Genomic DNA, 25,281 nt, shown 5'->3' with positions numbered 1-25,281 from the left:
TCAACTCCTTGTTAAATAGTCCAGTTGGTTCGCTGTTATAGTTGTTAATTTTTCATTAGAAATATGTTATATTGTTATGATATTGGTCGTCGTGCAGAGAACAGTAATAAGTTGATCACTCAAGATTAATCGATCTGTCACATCATATGCCTATACTTAGGTAGGGGGAAACTCGCCTTTTCTATTTTTTGATTAACAATTATCAAATTATCATTTATCATTATGATTTGTAGGGTTGCAGAGAACTGAGAAGAAGAAGAAGGTGATAACTTAAAACTGATTAATCTGTCACATCATATGCCTATACTTAGAAAGGGGGAAATCACCTTTTCTATCTTATTGATAATTATTATCATTTATTATAATGATTTTTTTAAATTAAAACAAAAACAAAAAAACAACAACTAAAATACTGAAAATACGCATCAAAAGCTACGCAGATGAACTTTTGGAACTACGATCTTCACTATGATATGTATTTTGATGACGATCGCTAATATGAAGGCATTTGTGCTTCGGACAAAGTGGTCAGTAATAGGGTGCACCCTTCGACTCCCGTTTTCCCCGGTACAATATTTCCCACGGGACAGCGCTGGTCAACTGACCTGACTGTGACCACTGAGGTGCACATCCCGCCCGGCGACTACCACTAACCAACGGCGCCTCAGTTCTTTCACTGACTCTTTATCCAACGACAAAATAACTGATCTGCTTTGTGTAAAACATGCTTCATGTTTGTAACCATGTGTTCAATAACATTTACACATAGTGAATGAAAACTATTTCGTTGAACTGAGAGAACGACTGAAGAATAAGAATGGCGTCAGTAATTTGAAATAAAGCCAAGGGGACTGAAAAATAACGTGAACGTTTATGCTAACTGCTCATATCATAGCAATATCAAGGCGTGCAGGCCTGACAACAAGGCCTTTTGCCCGCTTGAAGTGGGGAAGAAAAAGAGAGTCCCCACATATGTCTGGTGCATTTTTCAACATTGAGTGCGCAATGCTTGAAAAATCAAGAAATATGTAAATGAGTTTTGTATTTAAAATTTTGTAAATGAATATCAAGATAATTTTTAAATGTATTCACTTTTCCTGCGGAAACAACGTCTTGTGACAAATTGTTCCAAACGGCATTTGTTACTCTGTTAGTAAAGAAATATGCAAATCTGGAAGTTTTTACTGAAGCTTTTAATAGTTTGTAGGAATTGCCTCTTGTAGCACTGTTCTCAGTGATTCAATGTAAACAAAGAGTTTATAGTTCTGCTGTCATATAATCCATGAGTCATATTATACATCTCTATTAAATCACCACGTAGTCTTCTATATTCTAAACTAGGTAACTGAAGTGCTTGCAACATATTTTCATAGTCCATATCAGCAAAGCCAATGATTCTTTTAGTAAATCTTCGTTGAACATTTTCAGTACTGTATATATGTTTCACTAAACCCGTATTCCAAACATTTCCATATTCTAAGACTGGCCTGAGTAATGACTTAAATAATGGCACCATAATGTCTTTACTCTCACACTGTATATTCCCAACTAACATTCCAGTCAATCTATTGGCTTTTTTAATGGTTTCATTAACATGAACATCAAGAGAGAGACCAGAGTCAACAATGACTCCAAGATCTCTCTCCGATGAAGTCTCCTGCAAATCTGCTTTTTTATCTTTTTTTTCAGAAATTAGTTATCAGAGGACAGAAAGGAAAATCTGCTGAGCAGACGAGCAGCATAGGGACGAGTTTTCAAGGGGTAACAACAATACCATATGCCAACGACGTGCCCTTGCTGAATCGCAAGGACACGACCTTGAGAGGTAACCGGGCACAGCCAGGCATCCGCCTTGTCTACTCGCCGCTTTTCACTCGACACAGCAGCCATTGAGCAGCAGACGACATCTATATAATCAGCCCCCAGGTCAGTATTATCACCTTCCTCTGCCCTCTTTCCACACTTGCTTCGTGCCCTCAGCTTGTCTGCCCTCTGATCTTCGTCTCTACAGGTAAAACTCGGCTCGCTCAATCGCATTTTCAGCTAAAAATCGCATTGAAATGATCGTTTTGTCGAGGCGACGCCGAGGGTCTGTTAAGCCGGCGAGTGCGCCACTTACAAAATTAAAGCTGCAGCCGGCTGCTTTCATCGTGTGATCTTCGTCTGGAAATGTAATATTGGGTTTGCTCAATCACATCTTGAGCTGAAATGCGCATTGAAGTGAGCAAATTGATGGCATAGCGCCGAGGAGAAGTTGGCGAGAATGCCATTTAGTTAATACCAGTGTAAATTAATTGGTCTTGCTGCAGCAAAGTTGCTTTTGACAGTCATTCTTCCGAGTCCGTTGGTTCCAGCACGGCAGATTCAATGTGTTGTTCAAGAAAGCACCCAGATTTTGGTTGTTGATTTCTGGCATGAGAAAAAACCGCAAGGTACAGATTGTTAGCAGCAGTTAATGTGTTTAAAATGCATAGATAACGAGATTGTTGATCCGTTCAGATTTCACAAAGTTTCCGATTTTTTTTCGACCTGCGATAGATATTACGTCATAACGCTATAAATAAATCAGTGCCTCTCCCCTTTAAACTCAAAGTTAATTTCTGGTGCAATTTCTACATATTAAAAGAGTGAAATTCATGTCATAATCAAATGCATGGTTTGAACCTGAAAATTTCAATGAACCACAAACTCATGGAAGTGATTGCTAGTCCCTGCATCTTTTTTCATTAGCTTTGACATGAATTCAGAGGTAAAATGTGATTTTGTTTGCATCAGTTTGCTGACAGCTTTACAGATTGTCTGACATTGAAAATTGAATGCTTGAATGTGTTTTTATGTATTATACATGTGCATAAGCCTGTCACTTGAAGTCTTTTTCATTTATTTTGGTTCTGTTGTATACTGAATTTTTTCTGGACATTTTGAATGCGAATGATATTGGACTTTGAGAGCAACAAGTGCAGGCAAGCAAGTTCAAGCAAGTTTTCTGTCCGTTTGAAAGTGTTTGTTTTTTTAATATATTTTATTTAGTAATTGAAAAAAGAATTTTAGGTGGTACAACACAATAAATTTAACTTAAGTGAGAACAGTAATGGATCTCTGAATTATAATTATAAAGTAGCTGTGAGGGTCAAGGCCACAGAAGCAAGACCCTTTTCTCAAACTGATAGTGATGATTTTTTATCACAGAATATTTGCAACTTTATTGTGCTACTTCTTTTATCATCTGTCTTGACCCTGTTTTCTGTAAAACCTCCATGAATGTCAGTTAAGTTTCAGACGTAAGGTTGAACTGGCACAGAAATGAAAGGGTTTTTGCTTTTTGTTTTTCCAAACATTTCTTGACCAGTTCCATGACAAAGGGAAGTAACTCTATGGTCTGTAATGAGTAAATCTGAAAGATTTATTCATCTTTGTGCATGTGTGTATGTGTGTGCACGCGCAGGAACTTAGATTGTATTAGTGTGAAACTTGCAGCTGTATGGTAAGAGTTCAGACTATAGCTGCATCTGTAGTTCATGTTATTAAAATGTCCTGCAGTCTGTTGTTTTTTTTATCACAGTGTAGTCAGTACTATGAAGGATACAGTGAGCAGTAAGGACAGTTTCAAAGATAGGGGAAGAAAATGTTGCAAAACACTCTTGGCTACGACCACAAAAGTCTCACTCCGGCCTTTGTCATCTCAAAAAATGCATATTTGACGTAGTCATATATTGGGGGTGGTGTGGGGGAAATGAAATGAACAGTTGCTGGAAACTGAAACCAAATAGAATTGCTGACCCATTTTCCGGAACATTTACTTTCTTCTGGTCAAAGAAACTAGACAGTTGACTGAAAGCACTGACCCATTTTCCTGAACATTATTTTCTGCACGTCAAAGAAACTAGACAGTTTGCTGAAAGCTGCTTATCAACCAGGCATACGTAAGCTGTTGACACTTAAGTATTTCAGGAGTGATGGGAAAAGAGTAACGTACGGTGGCAGTGGAGACAGAGCAGGAGAAAGGGCGGTTAGGGTGGAAGCAGAGAGGTAGAGAAAGTATCAGTGACACTGGATAAGACAGTTGGAGTCAAAGTACAAGGCGCAACAAGAATAGAGTCAAAAACAAGTTAAATGAGATGGCAGAGTGGAACTACCTGGAGCAACAAGAACAGTGTCAAAAACAAGTTTAATGAGATGGCTATATTGAAGGTCATGACGAGTTGCGGTGTCTCACCGAGTTAGTGAAGGACAGACGGACCAAGATCTAGGACAGGAGGTCAGATCAGAGTGCAGAAAGACAGTCCACCCCCACGTCCCCCCTCCACCTTCCTTCTCTCAGCGAATACCCAGTATTGGGGCGTCGGTAAAAATTGCAGATAATCAAGGTGAAGCTGTATAGACTTTTGACTGTTGATCTGCATGGAACATGATAGTCTTCATTAGTTCATATCATATCATACCAGTATTAAAGTGCATAGGCCTGATAAGGCCTTCAGCTCGCTAGAAGTGGGGAAGAAAAAGAGAGTTCTCACACATAAGCAATTTTCCAACATTGAGTGCGCAATGCTTGTCAGTTCAGAAGTAAAAAAAATTTTAGAGGAGTTTTGTACTTTATGTAAAAGAATGTCGAGATGATTTTTAAAAGTATTCACTGTTCCTGCGGAAACGACTTCTTGTGGTATTTTTTTCCCATACATATGTTACTCTATTACTATGTTAGTAAAAAAATAATAAATAAATAAAAAGGTGCAAATCTGGAAGTTTTAACAGAAAATGTTGACGGTTTATAGGATTCACCTCTTGTAGCAGTGTTCTCATTCTATGTAAACAAAGAATTTATAGTTCTACTGTCACATAATGCATGAGTCATTTTATACATCTAGTAAATCACCATGCAGTCTTCTATACTCAACTAGGTAACTGAAGTGCTTGAAATTTTTTTTATTTATTTTATATATATATATATATATATATATATATATATATATATATATATATATATATATATATATATATAGTCCATATCAGCAGAGCCATTAATTCCTCTAGAAAATTTTCGTTGAATATTTTCAGAACTGTCTATATGTTTCACTTAGCCTGTATTCCAAAGAACATTCCCATACTCCCAAGACTGGCCTGACTAATGACTGAACTAATGGCACCATAATGTTCATACCTTTTCACTATATATATTCCCAGCTAACATTCCAGTCAACATGCCTTTTTCATGGTGGTGTGTTTTATTGCAGTGTGTGTATTTTCCATTCGGTTTCAGAATCACCAGTCATCATGGTTAAGGTTGGAATCAATGGGTAAGTTGACGTATTATTATTATTTTCTTAAATCAAAGGTGCATAATGTCTTGATTTTTATTAATTTGATCTGTCAGTATTTGGTAAAACTAAAAAAGAAATTTTGCTATGAGACTTGGGGATGTTATTCATGCTTGTTACTTTATTAGTTTGATGTCAATGTTAAGTTTGATCATAAAATTAAAATTAACTGCAGTTGTTTCTATATTATGATTTATGACAACCATTAAAAAAAAAAAGCTTGTGGTAGTGCATTAATAAGGGTTAAAAAATGTGAATGTTAGGTTGGAACATGGCATAACGTACATGCTTTTCTAGTTTTGAATACTAGTTTGTCACACTAAGTATGTGAGATTACATGTTTTTTTTTTTTTTTTTTTTTTTTTGGGGGGGGGGGGGGGATTCCTTTCTGTTCAGTGAGTGAAAAGAATCGACTATAAAACAGATTTGAAGAAATATATATACCTATCTGAAATTGAAACCGCTGTGAAAAATTATACAAGGAATATAATTTGAAGAGAGAAAAGAAAAAAGCATGAGTAACCTGTAGAGGCTGTACTGACCAAATAACCTTTTCTTTTGAGAGGTGGGGTTTGGGGGGTGTAAAACTATCAGTGCAAACTGGTGCTCTTAAAAACTTGACATGGATTTGGAATCACTACTTATCTACTTTGGCCTGTTTTATCTCAACCGCTAATCATGCAACCAGTACAAATTAGACTTCTAGTATGAAGTGGACTGTAGTGGGTTTTTTTTTCCATTTTTAAAAAAGACAAAATTTGACAAAAAAACAAGAACGCCAGAGAATTGACAGACAGACAGAAAATACGAAAAAAAAAACTTAGCGGTATGGAGAGCACAGGAACAGGAGTCATAATGGCTGCCGGAAAAAGAGGGTGCTAGCCAGCGAGACAAAGGGGAGATTACCTACTTCCGGGAGGTTATCGGCCGTAGTTTCGTTTTCTCCGCATAGGCGGATAGTAGTTTGCACAGGACAGGAATGTCAGACCCCTACTGGAGTCTGCACTAGTTGAGTCACGTTAAGTATGTTATTTAAATGTAATTTTAGATAGAAAATTTCCTTTTGTTTTTGTCTTCATTTAATTATGTTCATCGATCACGTCCAAGGAAAGTTTTATAAATTTCTGGAATGTTTAGATTTATGGAACAAATGTATAGAAAAAAAAATCTTTTTCTCTTCACAGTTAGTTTGCCCCTAGAAAGATAGATGACTATGAGTTGAATGTTTGCCTGCATTTGAGTACATGTGTAATGTCAATGCAGATTTGATTGGAACGTGCAGTTGGAGTCACCCTGTGAAGGTAGACTCTGGGACCTCTTCAAGAATTATAGCAAAAGCTGACAGGTGTAATAGCCGAATGGTTAAAGCATTGGACTTTCAATCTGAGGGTCCTGGGTTCGAATCTTGGTAACGGCGCCTGGTGGGTAAAGGGTTGAGATTTTTCTGATCTCCCAGGTCAACATATGTGTGGATCTGCTATGTCTGAACCCCCTTCGTGTGTATACGCAAGCAGAATACCAAATACGCATGTTAATGATCATGTAATCAATGTCAGCGTTGGGTGGGTTATGGAAACAAGAACATACCCAGCATGCACACCCCCGAAATCGAAGTATGGCTGCCTACATGGCAGGGTAAAAAGGTTCATACACGAAAAAGCCCACTCATGTACATACAAGTGAAGGTGGGAGTTGCAGTCCATGTACGAATAAGAAGAATGGTGAAAGAGTACATGGGACCCCCAAGGATTTTTGACTCACTTGTGTGAACAAAGTGAGTCTATGTTTTAACCCGGTGTTCGGTTGTCTGTGTGTGTGTGTGTCCGTGGTAAACTTTAACATTGACATTTTCTCTGCAAATACTTTGTCAGTTGACACCAAACGAGGCATAAAAATAGGAAAAATTCAGTTCTTTCCAGTCATCTTGTTTAAAACAATATTGCACCTCTGGGATGGGCACCAAAAAAAAAAAAAAAAAAAAAAATGAAGCCTAATTATATGCAAACTGCATTTACTGTTATATTTATATTTTTTGTATTCTCTAAACTTGGCACTTTGATCTGATATTCTGACCCAACAACAAGAGCAGTCATTATTATCATTTTTTGTTCAAACAGGAACTTCTTTTGCTAAGCGTGGAAGTTTTATTTATTTTGCAAACGTTTTGATGCAGATAGTAAAAAAGGGAAATTACTCTGTAATTAATGCTAGGGGACTTAATTCGCTTTAAACTGATCTTTCTCATCTTAAACATAACATTTTGAAATTATACACAATACATAAAAAGCTTGGATTTTTTTTTTTTTCAGTGTATCACAAGTTAGTCTTGAAGGCCTTGCCTCTCTTGTTTAACATATCACAAATGCTGACAGTGGTTTTGTGATACTGTGGCAGCTTTGGCCGTATTGGTCGTCTTGTCCTGAGAGCTGCCTTGGACTCCGATGGTGTGGACGTGGTGGCAGTCAATGACCCCTTCATCGACCTTGATTACATGGTAATAAGATAGGGTTACCTGAGTTTGAATCTTCATGTTCTGTTTGTATATACTCTGTGTGTGTGTGTTTGTGCGCACATGTATTTTGATGTTTGCTCAAAATTGGGTGTTTGTTTGAAGATCTTTGAAATTGTTTTGTTGGTTTGATTTTGTATTTTCATCTACAGTCAGCTTAGGTGTGCATAGACATGTATTTGAGCTCTTAGATGAAATGCTGAAGAAGCGTTCATTATAATTAATTATTATGGAAGGAGAAATAGTACACAATACCGTGATCTGATCAGTTTTATGTATTGGGACATATTGTGATCTGTTGACACTACTGTGACCAGGCCTGCCTTACAGCCTTATCAGTCTCCCAGCCTGAGCCAGCTGCCAAGAAACTTCAAGAAAACCACTAGTTCTGAATAAAACAAAATAAGATCTGCACTGCAGGCCTGAATGGAGCACAATTTTGTGTCCTTTATTTTATTTTATTTTTTTAAATTGTTTTTCAAGGTTGCTGAGTTTTGTTGTGTATTTTATAAGTTTATTACTAGGATTATTTATAGCCAACCTCTTAGAAAATGGCTGTAGGTACCTCTGAACATAGCACATTATCTCTGTTGACTTGCGCTTTCAACAACAGCAAAATCTGTCGCACAGTTTCAAATTCATCTTTGTCACTATCGCCGCTATTTGCACTTTCTTGGGGTGTAGAAGAGTATTCACTAATTCAGATTCCCTGTTGACAGAACTGTCAAGATCAGGCAGATGAAGAACCTTCTCACTTGACAAAGGTCTTTTGAGACATTTTTACATCCAAATTTGACCAAAGTGTGCCTAAAAAAACATTTACTTAGGATACCGCAGCAATATTAGAAAGGGAAGTTGCTGTCTTGCCACATAAGTGTGTATACACTTATGGTAAGAATATCTTTTCTACATTATCCTGTATTTTGGCTGTCTGCAGCACTGATGGAATATAACTGCACTCATATTTCATTACAGATGTGTCAAGTATACTATTGTGATATGAAAGGTGCATTATTTAGGTATGGTGATGTATAATATATTCAATAAGTGTTGTCTTATGTACAGTGATTTTTGTGTGTCTGAACATAGTGTTTTGGTTAAATGTTCATGCATGTTTATTCATGTAGGTTTCTTTTTATTTCAGTTATTTTTTTAAATGTATGTTTTACCTGTTTTTGCATTGTATGGCACATTTGAGCAGTTCTTAAATGGAAAGACACTATGAATTTTTTTTTTTTATAGTTTTTATTCGTTTTTATGCTGCATACATGTGTAGAGAAAAACCAAACAGAACAAAACAAGCCAACAAAAAACAAACAACAAGAAAGGCAAGGCCTTCAAGACTCACTTGTGATACACTTTAAAAAAAATCCAAGCTTTTTATGTATTGAGTATAATGCATTTACTGTTATATTTATATTTTTTGTATTCTCTAAACTTGGCACTTTGATCTGATATTCGACCCAACAAAAGATCTGTCATTATTATCATTTTTTGTTCAAACAGGAACTTCTTTTGCTAAGCAAAAGTTTTATTTATTGCAAACGTTTTGGTGTAGACAGTAAAACAAGGGAAATTACTCTGCTGGGGGAACTTAGTTTGCTTTAAACTGATCTTTCTCATCTTAAACATTACATTTTGAAATTATACTCAATACATAAAAAGCTTGGATTTTTTTTTTTTAAAGTGCATCACAAGTGAGTCTTGAAGGCCTTGCCTCTCTTGTTTCAAAATGTAATGTTTAAGATGAGAAAGATCAGTTTAAAGCAAATTAACTCCACTGGCATTACAGAGTAATTTCCCTTTTTTACTATCTGCACCAAAACGTTTGCAAAATAAATAAAACTTCCATGCTTAGCAAAAAAAGTTCCTGTTTGAACAAAAAATGATAATAATGACTGCTCTAGCTGTTGTGTCAGAATATGAGATCAAAGTGCCAAGTTTAGAGAATACAAAAAATATAAATATAACAGTAAATGCAGCTTGCATATAATTAGGCTTCATTCTTTATTTTTTTGTGCCCATCCCAGAGGCGCAGTATTGTTTTAAACAAAATGACTGGAAAGAACTGAATTTTTCCTATTTTTATGCCAAATTTGGTGTCAACTGACAAAGTATTTGCAGAGAAAATGTCAATGTTAAAGTTTACCACGGACACACAGACACACACACACACACACACACACACACACACAGAGACAGACAACCGAACACCGGGTTAACTCACTCAGTACGGCCAGTCCTCTCTTCTCCTCAACACAGACCCCTCGGATGTCCAGTGGGTGTCTGAATGACCCAACCTTTAGCTTCCGTCGTCAGAATTATGGTGTACTTTGTCAACATTCACGTCTTCAGAATAAGAGCCTTCCGCTTGCAATATTTTGATGATGGTAATTGGGGTGAAACGCTGTTAACGTCCTCTCTTTCGCCGTTCTTATGGAAAGAGTTAAAACATAGACTCACTTTGTTTACACAAGTGAGTCAAAAAAGAATTTAAAAAAACAACAACAAAAACAACCCACATATATAAACAAACAATAAAACAACAACCCACATATATAAACAAACAATCAAATACAAAAACTCCCCCAAGAATGCAAAGAACAGATTTCAAACCATAACATTGAATGGCAAATAGTATCATAAAAATAAACAGATAAACAAAATGCTTGTCATTACAAAGTAATCTGGTTTTCGTAATCAGTGTCTACAGCTGGATATCTTTTCATTTTTTGTTTTATTTTATTTTTTTCTAGTTTTAGTAGCAAAAGAACAAAATGAATTTGCTGACAGGGGAGGAAAAAGCTCCCATTTCACTACACATACTTTACCATGACCCACTAGTGCGGACTCCTGCAGGGAGTCTGATTCCTGTCCTGTGCAAACTACTATCCGCCTATGCGGAGAAAACGAAAGTAGCTACGGCAATTTCCTGTTGTATGCACACAATGTATGATTATTAGTATGATTAAATGGTGGGGGGTGCGGGGGGGGGGAGTGTGTGCAGATATACATATTCAAGTGTGATAAATTAGCAGACAGGGAAGAGTTTCAGTTTCAGTTTCAGTAGCTCAAGGAGGCGTCACTGCGTTCGGACAAATCCATATACGCTACACCACATCTGCCAAGCAGATGCCTGACCAGCAGCGTAACCCAACGCGCTTTGTCAGGCCTTGAGAAAAAAAAAAAAAAAGACAGGGAAGAAAAATCTCCAACTGTATGCACATTATGTATGATGATTATTATTATGATTGAATTTTGGGGTGGGGGAAAACTGTGTGCAGGCGTACATGTTCATGTATGACTCCACTCATGGCCGCTACAAAGGGACCGTGGAGACGAAGGACAAGAAACTGGTGGTCCAGGGCAAGGCCATCAGCGTCTACCAAGAGTGAGTCCAGTGAAAAAAGAACAGATTTGATGATGATGATAATAATGACGGGCGCAATAGCCGAGTGTTTAAAGCGTTGGACTGTCAATCTGAGGGTCCCGGGTTCGAATCACTGTGATGGGGCCTGGTGGGTAAAGGGTGGAGATTTTTCTGATCTCCCAGGTCAACATATGTGCAGACCTGCTAGTGCCTGAACCCCCTTCATGTGTATATGCAAGCAGAAGATCAAATACGTATGTCAGCGTTGGGTGGGTTATGGAAACAAGAACATACCCAGCATGCACACCCCCGAAAACGGAGTATGGCTGCCTACATGGCGGGGGTAAAAACGGTCATACACGTAAAAGCCCATTTGTGTGCATACGAGTGAACGCAGAAGATGATGATGATGATGATAATGATTAGTATTAGTATAGCGCTGAAGCTTGTGCAGAGACAAATCAAAGTGCTTTCACATCAGTCAGTCAGTGTACATTACTACACCACATCTGCTGGGCTGATTTTCAGTTGGATTTTCTGGTCATGTTTGAGAAGGGTGAGAGCGGGGTTTAACAAAGACCCTCACAGACACTGCATTGGCAGATAAGTATCTTAACCATTCTGTTACCTTCCGGAACATGGTTACACGAAACATGCTTAGTGATAAGAATTGGGGGGCGGGGGGGCATGGGGAATGATTTGATTTGTTGATGAGGGGGGGTGTATCCCTATGTTGACAGGCGTGACCCCGCCAATATTCCCTGGAGTAAAGACGGGGCTGATTATGTGGTGGAGTCCACTGGAGTGTTCACAACCATAGATAAGGCCAGCGTACGTATTTCTGTGTGTGTGTCTCTGTCTCTTTCTCTCTCTCTCTCTTACTCTCTCCCGTTGTCACTTTCTCTCTCTCTCTCTGTCTCTGTCTCTCTCTCTGTCCCTTTGTCTTGAGAGCTGGATGTAAAAAAGCAGCTGTGCTTTCTCCACTACCCTCTCCCTCACTCTTTCTCTCTCTCCCTTTGTCTTTCTCTCTCTCCCTCTGTCTCTCCCTCTCTTTCTCTCTCTCCCTTTGTGTGTGTGTCTCTCTCCCTCTTTCTCTCCCTTTGTCTCTTTCTCTCTGTCTCTCCCTCTCTTTCTCTCTCTCCCTTTGTCTCTTTCTCTCTCTCTCTCTTCCTCTTTCTGTCTCTCCCCCCTCTCTCTCTTTCTCCCCTCTCCCTCTCTCTCTCTCTCTCTCCCTTTGGGGGTGCAGACAGAAGACGAAATTCATTTTCTTTTTGTGTGTAACGCCTACAGTGATATCTGTAAAAAATGTGAAGTTTTTAAAGAAAGTGTTTCAGTTGAAAGGGACATCATCCATCTCCTTTTGTCAGATAATGTAAAGATAATTCGGTCACTTGCTAAATTTATCGCCCTTGCTTGGCACTTTCGTAGCAAGAATTGCTCTGACTTGTAAATGCATTGCAGTCTTGAAAGTTAAAAAAAAAAAAATCATACTACAGCTTTAACTGTCATAGTGTTTAGGTTGGATGGTTGATTCAAAGAAGCCGACATTTGTATCGTTTTTGAATATGCATGGAGAAAATGCAAATTAACAGAATATGTATAGGTTTCTTTTCTTTTTTCATACTTTTCTTTTAGGTTGATCACGCCGTGAGTTTGTCGAATGTGGGTATAGCCGTTTTCGACATAAGTGTTTTCTGTTGTCTTGCAGCAGGTTTGTTGCTGCGACTTTGATACATATATTCATGCTGTTTGGTTTGTTTTTATGTGTTAAACGATTATTCTGATGTGTCCCATGCTAGTAGGACTGTAATGTCAATGGCATTAAAACATTTTTCAGTTTCAGTTTCTCTCTCCCTTTGTCTCTCTCTCTGTCTCTCCCTGTCTCTTTCTCTCTCTCCCTTTGACTCTTTCTCTGTCTCTCCCTCTCTCTCTTTCTCTCTCTCCCTTTGTCTCTTTCTCTGTGTCTCTCCCTCTGTCTCTCTCTCTCTCTCTTTCTCTCTGTCTCTTTCTCTCTTCTCTTTCTTCTCCCTTTGTCTCTCTCTCTCTCTCTGTCTCTCCCTCTCTCTTTCTCTCTCTCTCGCTTTTTTCTCTGTCTCTCCCTCTCTTTCTCTCCCTTTGTCTTTTTCTCTCTCTCTGTCTCTCCCTTTCTCTTTTTCTCTCTCTTTCTCTGTCTCTCCCTCTCTCTTTCTCTGTCTCTGCTTGCCATTGTTTGCGGTGTTTGTTCTTGCTGGCTTTGCTTGCTGATTTGGCTGCTGGTGGTCAGTGCTTTGAGCCACAGGTCACTGGCATGTGTCTGTGGTGTTCATGTTATTTCATGACTCGCAGTTTTCCTGGGTTGGATGAAAATGACGACACCGTTTCTATTTCTGGCTGAAGGATAATTTGGGAAAGCCTGATGATGGGTTAACACATAATGTAAGCCACTCTTGGTAGCAGTTATATTATGACGGGTTTACCTAACCCATCATGTTGGCAGGGAATAGGTTAATTGCACATATAACATTTTAATTTATTTTTTATTTGAACATTTTTTTTCCTCGCAGTTCTCTTTCCGTTTCTCTCTCTCTCTCGCTCTCTTTCTCTCTCTCTCTCTCTCTCATGTCATTTATAACACTCTGCCCTTTCTTTTTCTTTCTTTCCCCATCTCTGCTTTCTCTCACTGTTTGTCACCTCCTCTTTCTTTCACTCCCATTTCTTCCCAATGTATGTATGATAAGTTTGAGCTGAGCTGTTGCACCTTTGGAGGGACACATATGCTGACCTGTTTGATCAGGCCCACTTCAAGGGCGGCGCCAAGAAGGTTGTGATCTCCGCACCCTCGGCTGATGCCCCCATGTTCGTGATGGGCGTGAACCACCAGACCTACACCAAGGACAAAACTGTGGTCAGCAACGCCTCCTGCACCACCAACTGCCTGGCACCCCTGGCCAAGGTCGTCCACGACAAGTTCGGCATCAAGGAGGGGCTCATGACCACCGTGCACGCCACCACCGCCACGCAGAAAACTGTTGACGGGCCTTCCGGCAAGGTGGGTAGTCATTTTTCTTGTGTGTGGGGTTGGGGGTGGGGGGAGTTTTCTGGGGTGCTGGTGGTTAAATGGGTGGTGTGCTGCAAGGTGGGCTGTTGTCCTTCTTGTGTGAGGAGGGGTGTGGGGAGGGGGGGGAGTTCTGGGGTGTGGGGATTAAATTGTTGGCTTCTGGCAAGGTGGGCTGTCGTTTTTCTCGTGGGGAGGAAGGGGGGGGGGGGTTCTTCTCTGGGGTGCAGTGTCCGGCAAAGTGGGTTGTTGTTTTCTTGGGGGGGCATGGGTAGGGTGGGGGAATTTTCTGGGGTGTGGGGGTTGAATAGGTGGTGTCCAGCAAGGTGGGCTATCGTTTTTCTTGTGGGGTGGGGAGGGGTTTCTGTGGGGTGCTGGCGGTTAGATAGGTGGTGTCCAGCAAGGTGGGCTATCTTTTTTCTTGTGGGGTGGGGAGGGGTTTCTGTGGGGTGTAGGGGTTGAATAGGTGGTGTCCAGCAAGGTGGGCTATCGTTTTTCTTGTGGGGTGGGGAGGGGTTTCTGTGGGGTGCTGGCGGTTAGACAGATGGTGTCCAGCAAGGTGGGCTATCTTTTTTCTTGTGGGGTGGGGAGGGGTTTCTGTGGGGTGCTGGCGGTTAGACAGATGGTGTCCAGCAAGGTGGGCTATCTTTTTTCTTGTGGGGTGGGGAGGGGTTTCTGTGGGGTGTAGGGGTTGAATAGGTGGTGTCCAGCAAGGTGGGCTATCTTTTTTCTTGTGGGGTGGGGAGGGGTTTCTGTGGGGTGCTGGCGGTTAGATAGGTGGTGTCCAGCAAGGTGGGCTATCTTTTTTCTTGTGGGGTGGGGAGGGGTTTCTGTGGGGTGTAGGGGTTGAATAGGTGGTGTCCAGCAAGGTGGGCTATCGTTTTTCTTGTGGGGTGGGGAGGGGTTTCTGTGGGGTGCTGGCGGTTAGATAGGTGGTGTCCAGCAAGGTGGGCTATCTTTTTTCTTGTGGGGTGGGCAGTTGTGGTGATATGGTGCATTCACTGGCTCTTCTGTTTTTTGTTGTTGTTGTTTTTTTTAATAAATAATTATTAATGATGCTTATTGTTTTGGGGGGGCTTTCATAGGTAGGGGTATGTAGCAATAATCGGGCATGAAATCCTTCAGACCGTAGTCTGAAATCAGCCAAGAAATACGTGACAAATGGCCAGTTGTGAATTTTCATGCACAGCTGTGGATGCAATTCAACATTTTGAAAATGACACAGAAAATCACAGTCTCATCCATCGTAATCATATTTTTAATGAATAGTGATCAATCGTTTTTAACATAATGCGTAACCTTGCGCAGTGCAACTCGGTGCGTTGCAGATTCCCCTCATGCATTTAATGCAGTTCATGGGGTTGCAGACACCACCCATGCATTTAATGCAACTCTGCGTTGCTGACTCGAGCTCATGCACTGAGGCACGCCATACACTTCCTTCAGTCGTTTGCTCTCCTGACGTCATTGTTCTCACATCTTGATTGTCGGTTGCCAACAGGACTGGCGAGGTGGGCGTGGTGCTGGCCAAAACATCATCCCGTCCTCCACCGGGGCAGCCAAGGCTGTGGGTAAAGTCATCCCAGAACTTAACGGGTATGTTCTTCTGTATTGTGTGGTGTGGTAATTGCGCTTTTCAGTTTCTGTGACAACCGGTGTCTCTGTGTGGCTACGACGCTTTTCTGTAGTGTTTTGCGTTGTGATCGTCGATCGCAGTGGGTACTTCCTTCTTTGTATTGTATTGTCTTGTATGGTACAGTTACTCTTTTCAGTCTTTAAGACAAAGATGTCTCTATATGGGTAAGTCTTCTGTATTGAATTGTATTGTTTTGTATTTGACTGCTACTCTTATTAGTCTTTCTTCTTCTTCTTCTTCTTCTTCTGCTTTCGTGGGCTGCAACTCCCACGTTCACTCGCATGTACACGAGTGGGCTTTTACGTGCATGACCGTTTTTACCCCGCCATGTAGGCAGCCATACTCTGCTTTCGGGGGTGTGCATGCTGGGTATGTTCTTGTTTCCATAACCCACCGAACGCTGACATGGATTACAGGATCTTTAACGTGCGTATTTGATCTTCTGCATGCGTTTACACACGAAGGGGGTTCAGGCACTAGCAGGTCTGCACATATGTTGACCTGGGAGATCGTAAAAATCTCCACCCTTTACCCACCAGGCGCCGTCACCGTGATTTGAACCCGGGACCCTCAGATTGAAAGTCCAGCGCTTTAACCACTTGGCTATTGCGCCCGTCATTAGTCTTTAACATGGCAGATGTCTTTGTAGGGGTAAGTCTTCTGTATTGTATTGTTTTGTATTGTACTACTAGTCTTTTCAGTCTTTAACATGACAGATGTCTCTGTATGGGTAAGTCTTTTGTATTGAATTGTATTGTTTTGTATTGTACTGCTAGTCTATTTTTCGTCTTTAACATGACAGATGTCTCTGTACAGGTAAGTCTTTTGTTGTATAGTGTTTTGTATTCTGATCCCCAATCGCAACAGGTACGCCCCTCTTCTAATTGTATTGTCTTGTATGGTGGTATTACTTTTTTCAGTCTTTAAGACTTCAGATGTCTCTGAACAAGTACGACTTCTGTATTGTTTCATATTGTTTTGTATTATTACTCTTTTCAGTCTTGGTGATGATAGATGTCCCTGTATGGGTATGGCGTCTTCTGTATCGTTTTGAGTTGCGATGTCCGATCTCAACAGTCACCTTCTTCTTCTATATTGTTTTATTTTGTATAATTATTCTGTTCAGTCTATGTGACAACAGATGCCTCTGTATGAGTACAGCATCTTCTGTATTGTTTTTGTATTGTCATCACCAATCACAATGGGTACGTCCTTCTTCTGCATTATTTCGTACTGAGTTGGTAACTCTTTCAGTCTTGAATTCATTACAACAGTTATCTCTGCATGGGTGCATCTGTATTGTATTGTTTTGTATTGTGATCCCGGATCGCACTGGGTATACCCTTTATTGTATTGTTTTGTGTGGTATGATTACTCGTTTCAGTCGTTGATGCATCTTCTTCTGTGTTGTACTGTTTTGTATTGTATTGTTACACTTTTCAGTGCTTGTCACAACAGATTTCTTTGTATTAATTTCAGGCAGCTCTCATCGTGGGGAAACTGCATGTCTACAGTTCAGCACCATCTTTTTTTTTCTTTTTTCTTTTTTCTTTTTTTTTTTATCTGTCCGCAAGTTTGTTTTCTTATCAGAGTGTATTTTTCTATAGAATTTTGCCAGGGACAGTCCTTCTGTTGCCGTGGGTTCTTTGACGTGCTGAGTGCGTGCTGCGAAATGGGACTTTGGTTTGTCATTTCATCTTCTCCTTCTTCTTCTTCTGCGTTCACTCGTATACACACGAGTGGGCTTTTATGTGTATGACCGTTCTTTACCCAACCATGTAGGCAGCCATACTCCGTTTTCGGGGGTGTGCATGCTGGGTATGTTCTTGTTTCCATAACCCACCGAACGCTGACATGGATTACAGGATCTTTAACATGCGTATTTGATCTTCTGCTTGCATATACACACGAAGGGGGTTCAGGCACTAGCAGGTCTGCACATATGTTGACCTGGGAGATCGTAAAAATCTCCACCCTTTACCCACCAGGCGCCGCCACCGTGATTCGAACCCGGGACCCTCAGATTGACAGTCCAACGCTTTAACCACTCGGCTATTGCGCCCGTCTGTCATTTCATTGAAATAAGGAGAATCCAGGACAGGACACAAGGCCTAGTGGAAGGGGTGAAAATACTGGCAAGTATAGGATTCTGTCCCGTGCGCTCAGATTCTCTCGCTTTTGAGGCAGACGCATTGTCACAAGGCCATCGCTCCACTTTGGGGGGTTCCCCCGTAATGGGTGATGAGTGATGCACTGATTTTTACTTTCAGGTGTTACATCAATAGGGTCCATCATTTTAAAAGTTAAAAAAAAAAAATTGTTAAGAAAAAAAAAGAAGAAGGAGGAGAGAGAGAGAGAGAGAGAAATATATATATCAAGACCAACCTTTCATAAGTCCTTAAAGAGATTTAGTTGGATACGCCTTGTATCCTTCATCCCTCATTCATGTATATATGTTTTTCCTTCTTGTGCGTCTTTATGTGCTGGTGTATTTTGTATTGATTACACAGTACTGTATATATCTGTTGTTACATGTGAGGCATGTAAAGCCCATTATATGGGGAGATTGAGCCATGTAAGTACTATATAAGGATTTGATTTATTTAACTCATTGTAAGTACTATATAAGGATTTGATTTATTTAACTCATTCAGCCCTTAGCCATTCATTAAAATGGTGTACACTGCTCCTACATATGCACAAACTTCAAACAAAGGGAACGCATCCACCTAGGAAGTGAGAGAATCTGAGCATGCTGGTTCGAATCACAACTCAGCCACCGATATTTTCTCCCCCTCCACTAGACCTTGAATGGTAGTCTGGATGCTAGTCATTCGGATGAGACGATAAACCAAGGTCCCATGTGCAGCATGCACTTAGCGCACGTAAAAAGAACCCATGGCAACAAAAGGGTTGTCCCTGGCAAAATTATGTAGAAAAATCCACTTCAATAGGAAAAACAAATAAAAAACTGCACGCAGGAAAAAATAGAAAAAGATGGGTGGCGCTATAGTGTAGCGACATGCTCTCCCTGTGGAGAGCAGCCCGAATTTCACACAGAGAAATCTGTTGTGATAAAAAGAAATACAAATACTACAGTATTTCGGCTGTGTCACATTGTGTAAATTTGGAGCGAAAAGCAGTTGACATCAGTATGTTTTCTTCGTTTTTTCACGTCAGTATGTCAGGAGATCCCTGCAAAGGCTGGAACTCTCTTGGGGTCGAATGGGTTAAGGTTTTGAGAGTGGTTGGTGACAGGACAGAGTGGGGGTTGGTGGTGACGCTATGGGTGGTTGTGGTGGTTGTTGCAGGAAGCTGACAGGCATGGCATTCCGTGTTCCCACCCCTGACGTCTCTGTGGTGGATCTGACTGTACGGTTGGAGAAGGAGGTGAGTTCGTTGTACGACCACTCTGCCGACCGCAGTGAAAATGTGGAAAGTTGACCTGAAGAGCAAAAGCATACATATCGAAAATGGCGTTGCAGGCGATATAGGTGGAAATTTTTGGAGCAAACTAGATCATGACAGCGGCTTTTTACTGCTGCTGAAGTGATTGAAATGCTTCAGACTGAAGTTTTTTACATCGACGAGGATGATGAAGACGTTGAATAAAGTATCTGCAGTGAAGAAAGCTACCAGCAACAAGTTACTGACAGTGACTCAGCTTCTGAGGGCAGTGAAGAGGGAGGGTGGTGGGCGTTCACACGACGTGAGGAAAGGGGTCAGTGGGTCAAGTACAGCGAGTTTCATTCAGTTACTTTGTTTCATATTTTTTGTGATTTTTTTTTTCCCCCCTTACCCTAAAAGGTGGGCTGACTGTAGGGAAAAGCAAGGGAGAAAACTATTCGTCTCAGGTGAGTTAACTGAAGAGCAAAAGTTCGCACCGTTCAAGCTTGATTGCATGTATGGATTACTGGGTTTGTTTTTTTTTGGGGGTTTTTATGGCCCATGGCAAGAAAAGGTTGGCCTAAACTTAGACCAAAAAGCAAAAAGGTTGTTAAAACTTACTCTAAACAGATGACTTTATTTTCACTGAACGATATACCATATAAAAATGGTAATCAATCTCATCTCTGATTTAGTATGACGGCTTTTACTTTTTACTTTTTTTTTCTTTCAGTGATTCATTGATTGATTGATTGATGTGGATACTTATATAGCGCCTATCCTCGGTCAGAGACCAAGCTCTAAGCGCTTTACATACATTGGAACATTTGCACCACAGGCTGCCTACCTGGGTAGAGCTGACTGACGGCTGCCACTGGGCGCTCATCATTCGTTTCCTGTGTCATTCAATCAGATTTCAGACGCACACACATACACACTCAGACAGACGTGTAACATTTTACGTGTATGACCGTTTTTTTGTGTTTTTTTTATTTACCCCGCCATGTAGGCAGTCATACTCCATTTTCGGGGGTGTGCATGCTGGGTATATTCTTGTTTCCATAACCCACCGGACGCTGACATGAATTACAGGATCTTTAAAGTGCGTATTCGATCTTCTGCATGCGCATACACACGAAGGGGGTTCAGGCACTAGCAGGTCTGCACATATGTTGACCTGGGAGATCGGAAAAATCTCCACCCTTTACCCACCAGGTGCACCGAGATTCGAACCCAGGACCCTCAGATTGAAAGTCCAGCGCTTTAACCATTCGGCTATTGCACCCGTCAGTGACATTGAAGTTTATGCTTTTGTTGATGAATGACTTCTTTTCACTCATAATGGGCCCAAAAACAAAAGGACCAGTCATCAAACTCCACTCTGAAATACTCTGACAACTTGTTTCTTTTCCTTTTGAATTTTTTACTCTCAACATATGTACACCAAGGACACGACGGGCGTCATAGCCGAATGGTTAAAGCGTTGGACTTTCGATCTGAGGGTCCCGGGTTCGAATCACAGTGACGGCGCCTGGTGGGTAAAGGGTGGAGATTTTTAATCTCCCAGGTCAACATATGTGCAGACCTGCTAGTGCCTGAACCCCCTTCGTGTGTATATGCAAGCAGAAGATCGAATACGCACGTTAAAGATCCTGTAATCCATGTCAGCGTTCGGTGGGTTATGGAAACAAGAACATACCCAGCATGCACACCCCCGAAAGCGGAGTATGGCTGCCTACATGGCGGGGTAAAAACGGTCATACACGTAAAAAGCCCACTCGCGTATATACGAGTGAACGTGGGAGTTGAAGCCCACGAACGCAGAAGAAGAAGAAGTACACCAAGGACTGATTTATCCGTAATGCCCAGTTGCTTGCCTTGGACTGAGAACCAATATTTTCATACCGCGGTGTGAAAGCTCAGTTTCACTTTCTCAATCAGTTGTATGACACAGTGCTTTTAGTTTTGTTGGTTTTTAGCCTTAACATTTGTTTGCTGGTGTTTTGTGGCCGGCTGCTTTATAAACAACTTGATGTCGTTAGACATCTTATGATGATGAGATGTTTGGTTTTTGTTGCTGTTGTCAGACGTCGTGTGATGAGGTGCTGGTTTTGTTGTTGCAGTCGTCAGAAGATGTACGATGATATGCTGGTTTTGTTGTTGCGGTCGTCAGATGATGTACAATGAGGTGCTGGTTTTGTTGTTGCTGTCGTCAGACGTCGTACGATGATGCGATGGTTTCGTTGTTGCTGTCGTCAGATGTGCAGTGATGTGATGGTTTCATTGTTGCGGTCATCAGATGTCGTACGATGATGCGATGGTTTCGTTGTTGCTGTCATCAGACGTCGTACGATGATGTGATGGTTTCGTTGTTGCTGTCGTCAGACGTCGTACGATGATGTGATGGTTTCATTGTTGCGGTCATCAGATTACAATGATGTGATGGTTTCATTGTTGCGGTCATCTGACGTCATACGATGATGCGATGGTTTCGTGTTGCTGTCGTCAGACGTCGTACGATGATGCGATGGTTTCGTTGTTGCTGTCGTCAGATTACAATGATGTGATGGTTTCATTGTTGCGGTCATCTGACGTCATACGATGATGCGATGGTTTCGTTGTTGCTGTCGTCAGACGTCGTATGATGATGCGATGGTTTCGTTGTTGCGGTCATCAGACGTCGTACGATGATGTGATGGTTTCGTTGTTGCTGTCGTCAGACGTCGTACGATGATGTGATGGTTTCATTGTTGCGGTCATCAGATGTCGTACGATGATGCGATGGTTTCGTTGTTGCTGTCATCAGACGTCGTACGATGATGCGATGGTTTCGTTGTTGCTGTCGTCAGACGTCGTACGATGATGTGATGGTTTCGTTGTTGCTGTCGTCAGACGTCGTACGATGATGTGATGGTTCCATTGTTGCTGTTGTCAGACGTTGTACGATGATGCGATGGTTTCATTGTTGCTGTTGTCAGACGTTGTACGATGATGCGATGGTTTCGTTGTTGCTGTCGTCAGATGTGCAGTGATGTGATGGTTTCATTGTTGCGGTCATCAGATGTCGTACGATGATGCGATGGTTTCGTTGTTGCTGTCGTCAGACGTCGTACGATGATGCGATGGTTTCGTTGTTGCGGTCATCAGATGTACAATGATGCGATGGTTTCATTGTTGCTGTCGTCAGACGTCGTACGATGATGTGATGGTTTCGTTGTTGCTGTCGTCAGATGTCGTACGATGATGCGATGGTTTCGTTGTTGCTGTCGTCAGACGTCGTACGATGATGCGATGGTTTCATTGTTGCTGTCGTCAGACGTCGTACGATGATGTGATGGTTTCGTTGTTGCTGTCGTCAGATGTACAATGATGTGATGGTTTCATTGTTGCTGTCGTCAGACGTCGTACGATGAGGTGAAAGCAGCCATCAAAGCAGCAGCTGAGGGGCCCATGAAGGGAATCCTTGGATACACAGAGGACCAAGTGGTGTCCCAGGACTTCGTTGGTGACAAACAGAGCAGCATTTTCGACGCCAAGGCTGGCATTGGACTGAGCAGCACCTTCATGAAACTGGTGTCCTGGTGAGTCGTCTAGTCACTTTGACAAATCTGCGTGTGAATTTGTGGGTGGTTTTGATGGATCATCAATTTATGCAAATTTGTTGTTTTTGTGGGTGGGTGTCATTTTGGTCAAATACTGATCTGTGTAGTTTAACTTGATGGGTATGTGTTGTTTTGTTTGATCATTGAATTGTGCAAGTTTGTTGTGTTTTGTAGGTGTGACTGTGTCAGATTTGTTGTGGATCTGTATGTGTCAGTGTGTTCTGATTGCACATCAATCTATGCAAGTTTGTTGTGTGTGTGGTGAGTGTTTTGATCGGTCAGCGATCTGTGTATAGTGTGTAAGTTTGTATTTGTGGGCGTGCATGTATCAGGTTTGTTTTGTTTGTGGGTGTGAATGTGTCAGTTCAGTTCAGTTCAGTTACTGAAGGACAAATCCATATTTGCAACACCACATCTGCCAAGCAGATGCCTGACCAGCAGTGTAACCCATCACGCTTAGTCAAGCCATTAGAGAGGGAAAAAAAAAGCAAAAACGAAAAACAAAACAAAAACATCAGATAAATACATGAATAAGTAAATAGATAAATAGATATTTAGAAAAAAAGAAGTGTAGGTGTCTAGTTTTTGTTGTTTTGTTTTGTGGGTATGTGTCAAGTGTTTGTTGTGCTTGTGGGTATGTATATAGATATGTCTTGTGTGCGTTGAGGTTGATTAGATGGTGAGCATTTTGTGTATGTTTAAATTGATTTTTAAAGTTGGTATGTGTATGCGTCATGTGCGCTTTTTTAGGTTGATGGTGTGGTGAGCATTTTGCATATGTTGAACTTGATTCTTACAAGTTTGTGTATACATGTATGTGTGGTGTGTGTGTGTGTTTAGGTTGATCGGGTTGTGAGTTCCTTGTGTAAGGTTGATTCTTACGAGTTGTGTGTGTGTGTGTGCATGTGTCACGTTTGTGTGTTTCTGGCAAGTGTGGAACCCAAACCTTGCAGTCAGATTCTCTTGCTTCGAACCATGTAGCCACCACACCACATGTTGAGGGGTTTGCCATGTTGTCACAGACCTGTAATCAGTATATATTGACGCGTGTGCCGTGTTGTTGCAGGTGTATATTGACGTGTGCACCATGTTGTTGCAGGTGTATATTGACGTGTGTGCTGTGTTGTTGCAGGTGTATATTGACGTGTGCACCATGTTGTTGCAGGTGTATATTGACGTGTGTGCTGTGTTGTTGCAGGTGTATATTGACGTGTGCACCATGTTCTTGCAGGTGTATATTGAAGTGTGTGCTGTGTTGTTGCAGGTATATATTGACGTGTGTGCTGTGTTGTTACAGGTGTATATTGACGTGTGCACCATGTTGTTGCAGGTTTATATTGAAGTGTGCACCATGTTTTTGCAGGTGTATATTGACGCGTGTGCTGTGTTGTTGCAGGTGTATATTGACGTGTGTGCTGTGTTGTTGCAGGTATATATTGACGTGTGCACCATGTTGTTGCAGGTTTATATTGAAGTGTGCACCATGTTTTTGCAGGTGTATATTGACGTGTTCACCGTGTTGTCGCAGGTATATGTTGACGTGTGCGCCGTGTTGTTGCAGGCATATATTGACGTGTGTGCCGTGTGTGTTGTTGCAGGTACGACAATGAGATGGGCTACAGCCATCGTGTGGTGGATCTCATTAAGCACATGGCCAAGGTGGACGGGGCATAAGCGTGCGTCACATGCAGCAACATCTTTCACCAGTCTATGGAGCCTTGTGGAAAGGGAACCGGCTGAGGCTGAGGGCTGCTGCGTATTGTCCATGATGTCAGCACTACTGAGAGAGAAAAAAAATAAGGGGTTGTAGGGGGAGAAAATCTGCATCGTTGTGACTGCTGGTGTTATTTGTTTCTTTTTAAAATCTTTTTTTAGATATGTTTATACAGTGCAGAGCTGTCAACCACGGTGACTTTTTTTTTTTTTTTTTAAACCACAGTGACTTTTTTTTTTTTTTTTTTTTTGCTTTCGTGATTTCTTTCAAATTGGGTTTCTTAAATATTTGTCTATGAACTTGCAGCAACAACGGAGGTTTAGAATTAAGTCATTGACGGGGGTGGGGTGGTTATCAAACTGTCTTGTAGAACTACTCATCTGTGAATATCCGTTTTGAGTGGGGGTTTTTTGTTTTTGAGACATCTTCTAGCTCTCTCTCAGTTGCTTCCACCCTTTCACTGTTACATCTGCATGGTTGGCAGCTGTGTGTAGATTGTAGATGGCTCGTAGACCTTCGTGTAGCTGTGCTGACATCCTTTCCATGGAGGCTGGTGAACTGTACGCAGAAGTTTTACAATAACAGCTGGGATTCTTTTATCTTCCGAAAAGACTGGTAGCTTCACAGTTCTATAGTTGTGTCCATTTTTTCCATTTCCCTTGTGTAATTATTATTATTCTGATCCCCAGAATAAAAACTTAAAAGTGTGCAAAA

At 41.1% G+C, this 25,281-nt stretch overlaps 1 protein-coding gene across 1 annotated transcript; it reads left to right on the top strand.

The window, feature by feature from the left end:
- The first annotated feature begins 1,805 nt into the window (after positions 1 to 1,805).
- On the top strand, positions 1,806 to 25,281 carry LOC143301726 (glyceraldehyde-3-phosphate dehydrogenase-like). The gene is made up of 10 exons (XM_076616114.1): positions 1,806 to 1,926; positions 5,258 to 5,294; positions 7,710 to 7,809; positions 11,109 to 11,215; positions 11,935 to 12,025; positions 13,968 to 14,222; positions 15,730 to 15,824; positions 19,176 to 19,254; positions 22,651 to 22,832; positions 24,452 to 25,281. The coding sequence occupies exons 2-10, from the start codon at positions 5,272 to 5,274 to the stop codon at positions 24,525 to 24,527; spliced, it is 1,008 nt and encodes a 335-aa protein (XP_076472229.1). The 5' UTR covers positions 1,806 to 1,926; positions 5,258 to 5,271; the 3' UTR covers positions 24,528 to 25,281.

Source organism: Babylonia areolata, chromosome 28 (assembly GCF_041734735.1).
Source record: "Babylonia areolata isolate BAREFJ2019XMU chromosome 28, ASM4173473v1, whole genome shotgun sequence".
In the NCBI taxonomy this organism is placed as follows: Eukaryota; Metazoa; Mollusca; class Gastropoda; order Neogastropoda; family Buccinidae; genus Babylonia; species Babylonia areolata.
The sequence above is the reverse complement of the archived record's forward strand: the minus strand, read 5'-3'. Positions and strand labels throughout refer to the sequence as shown.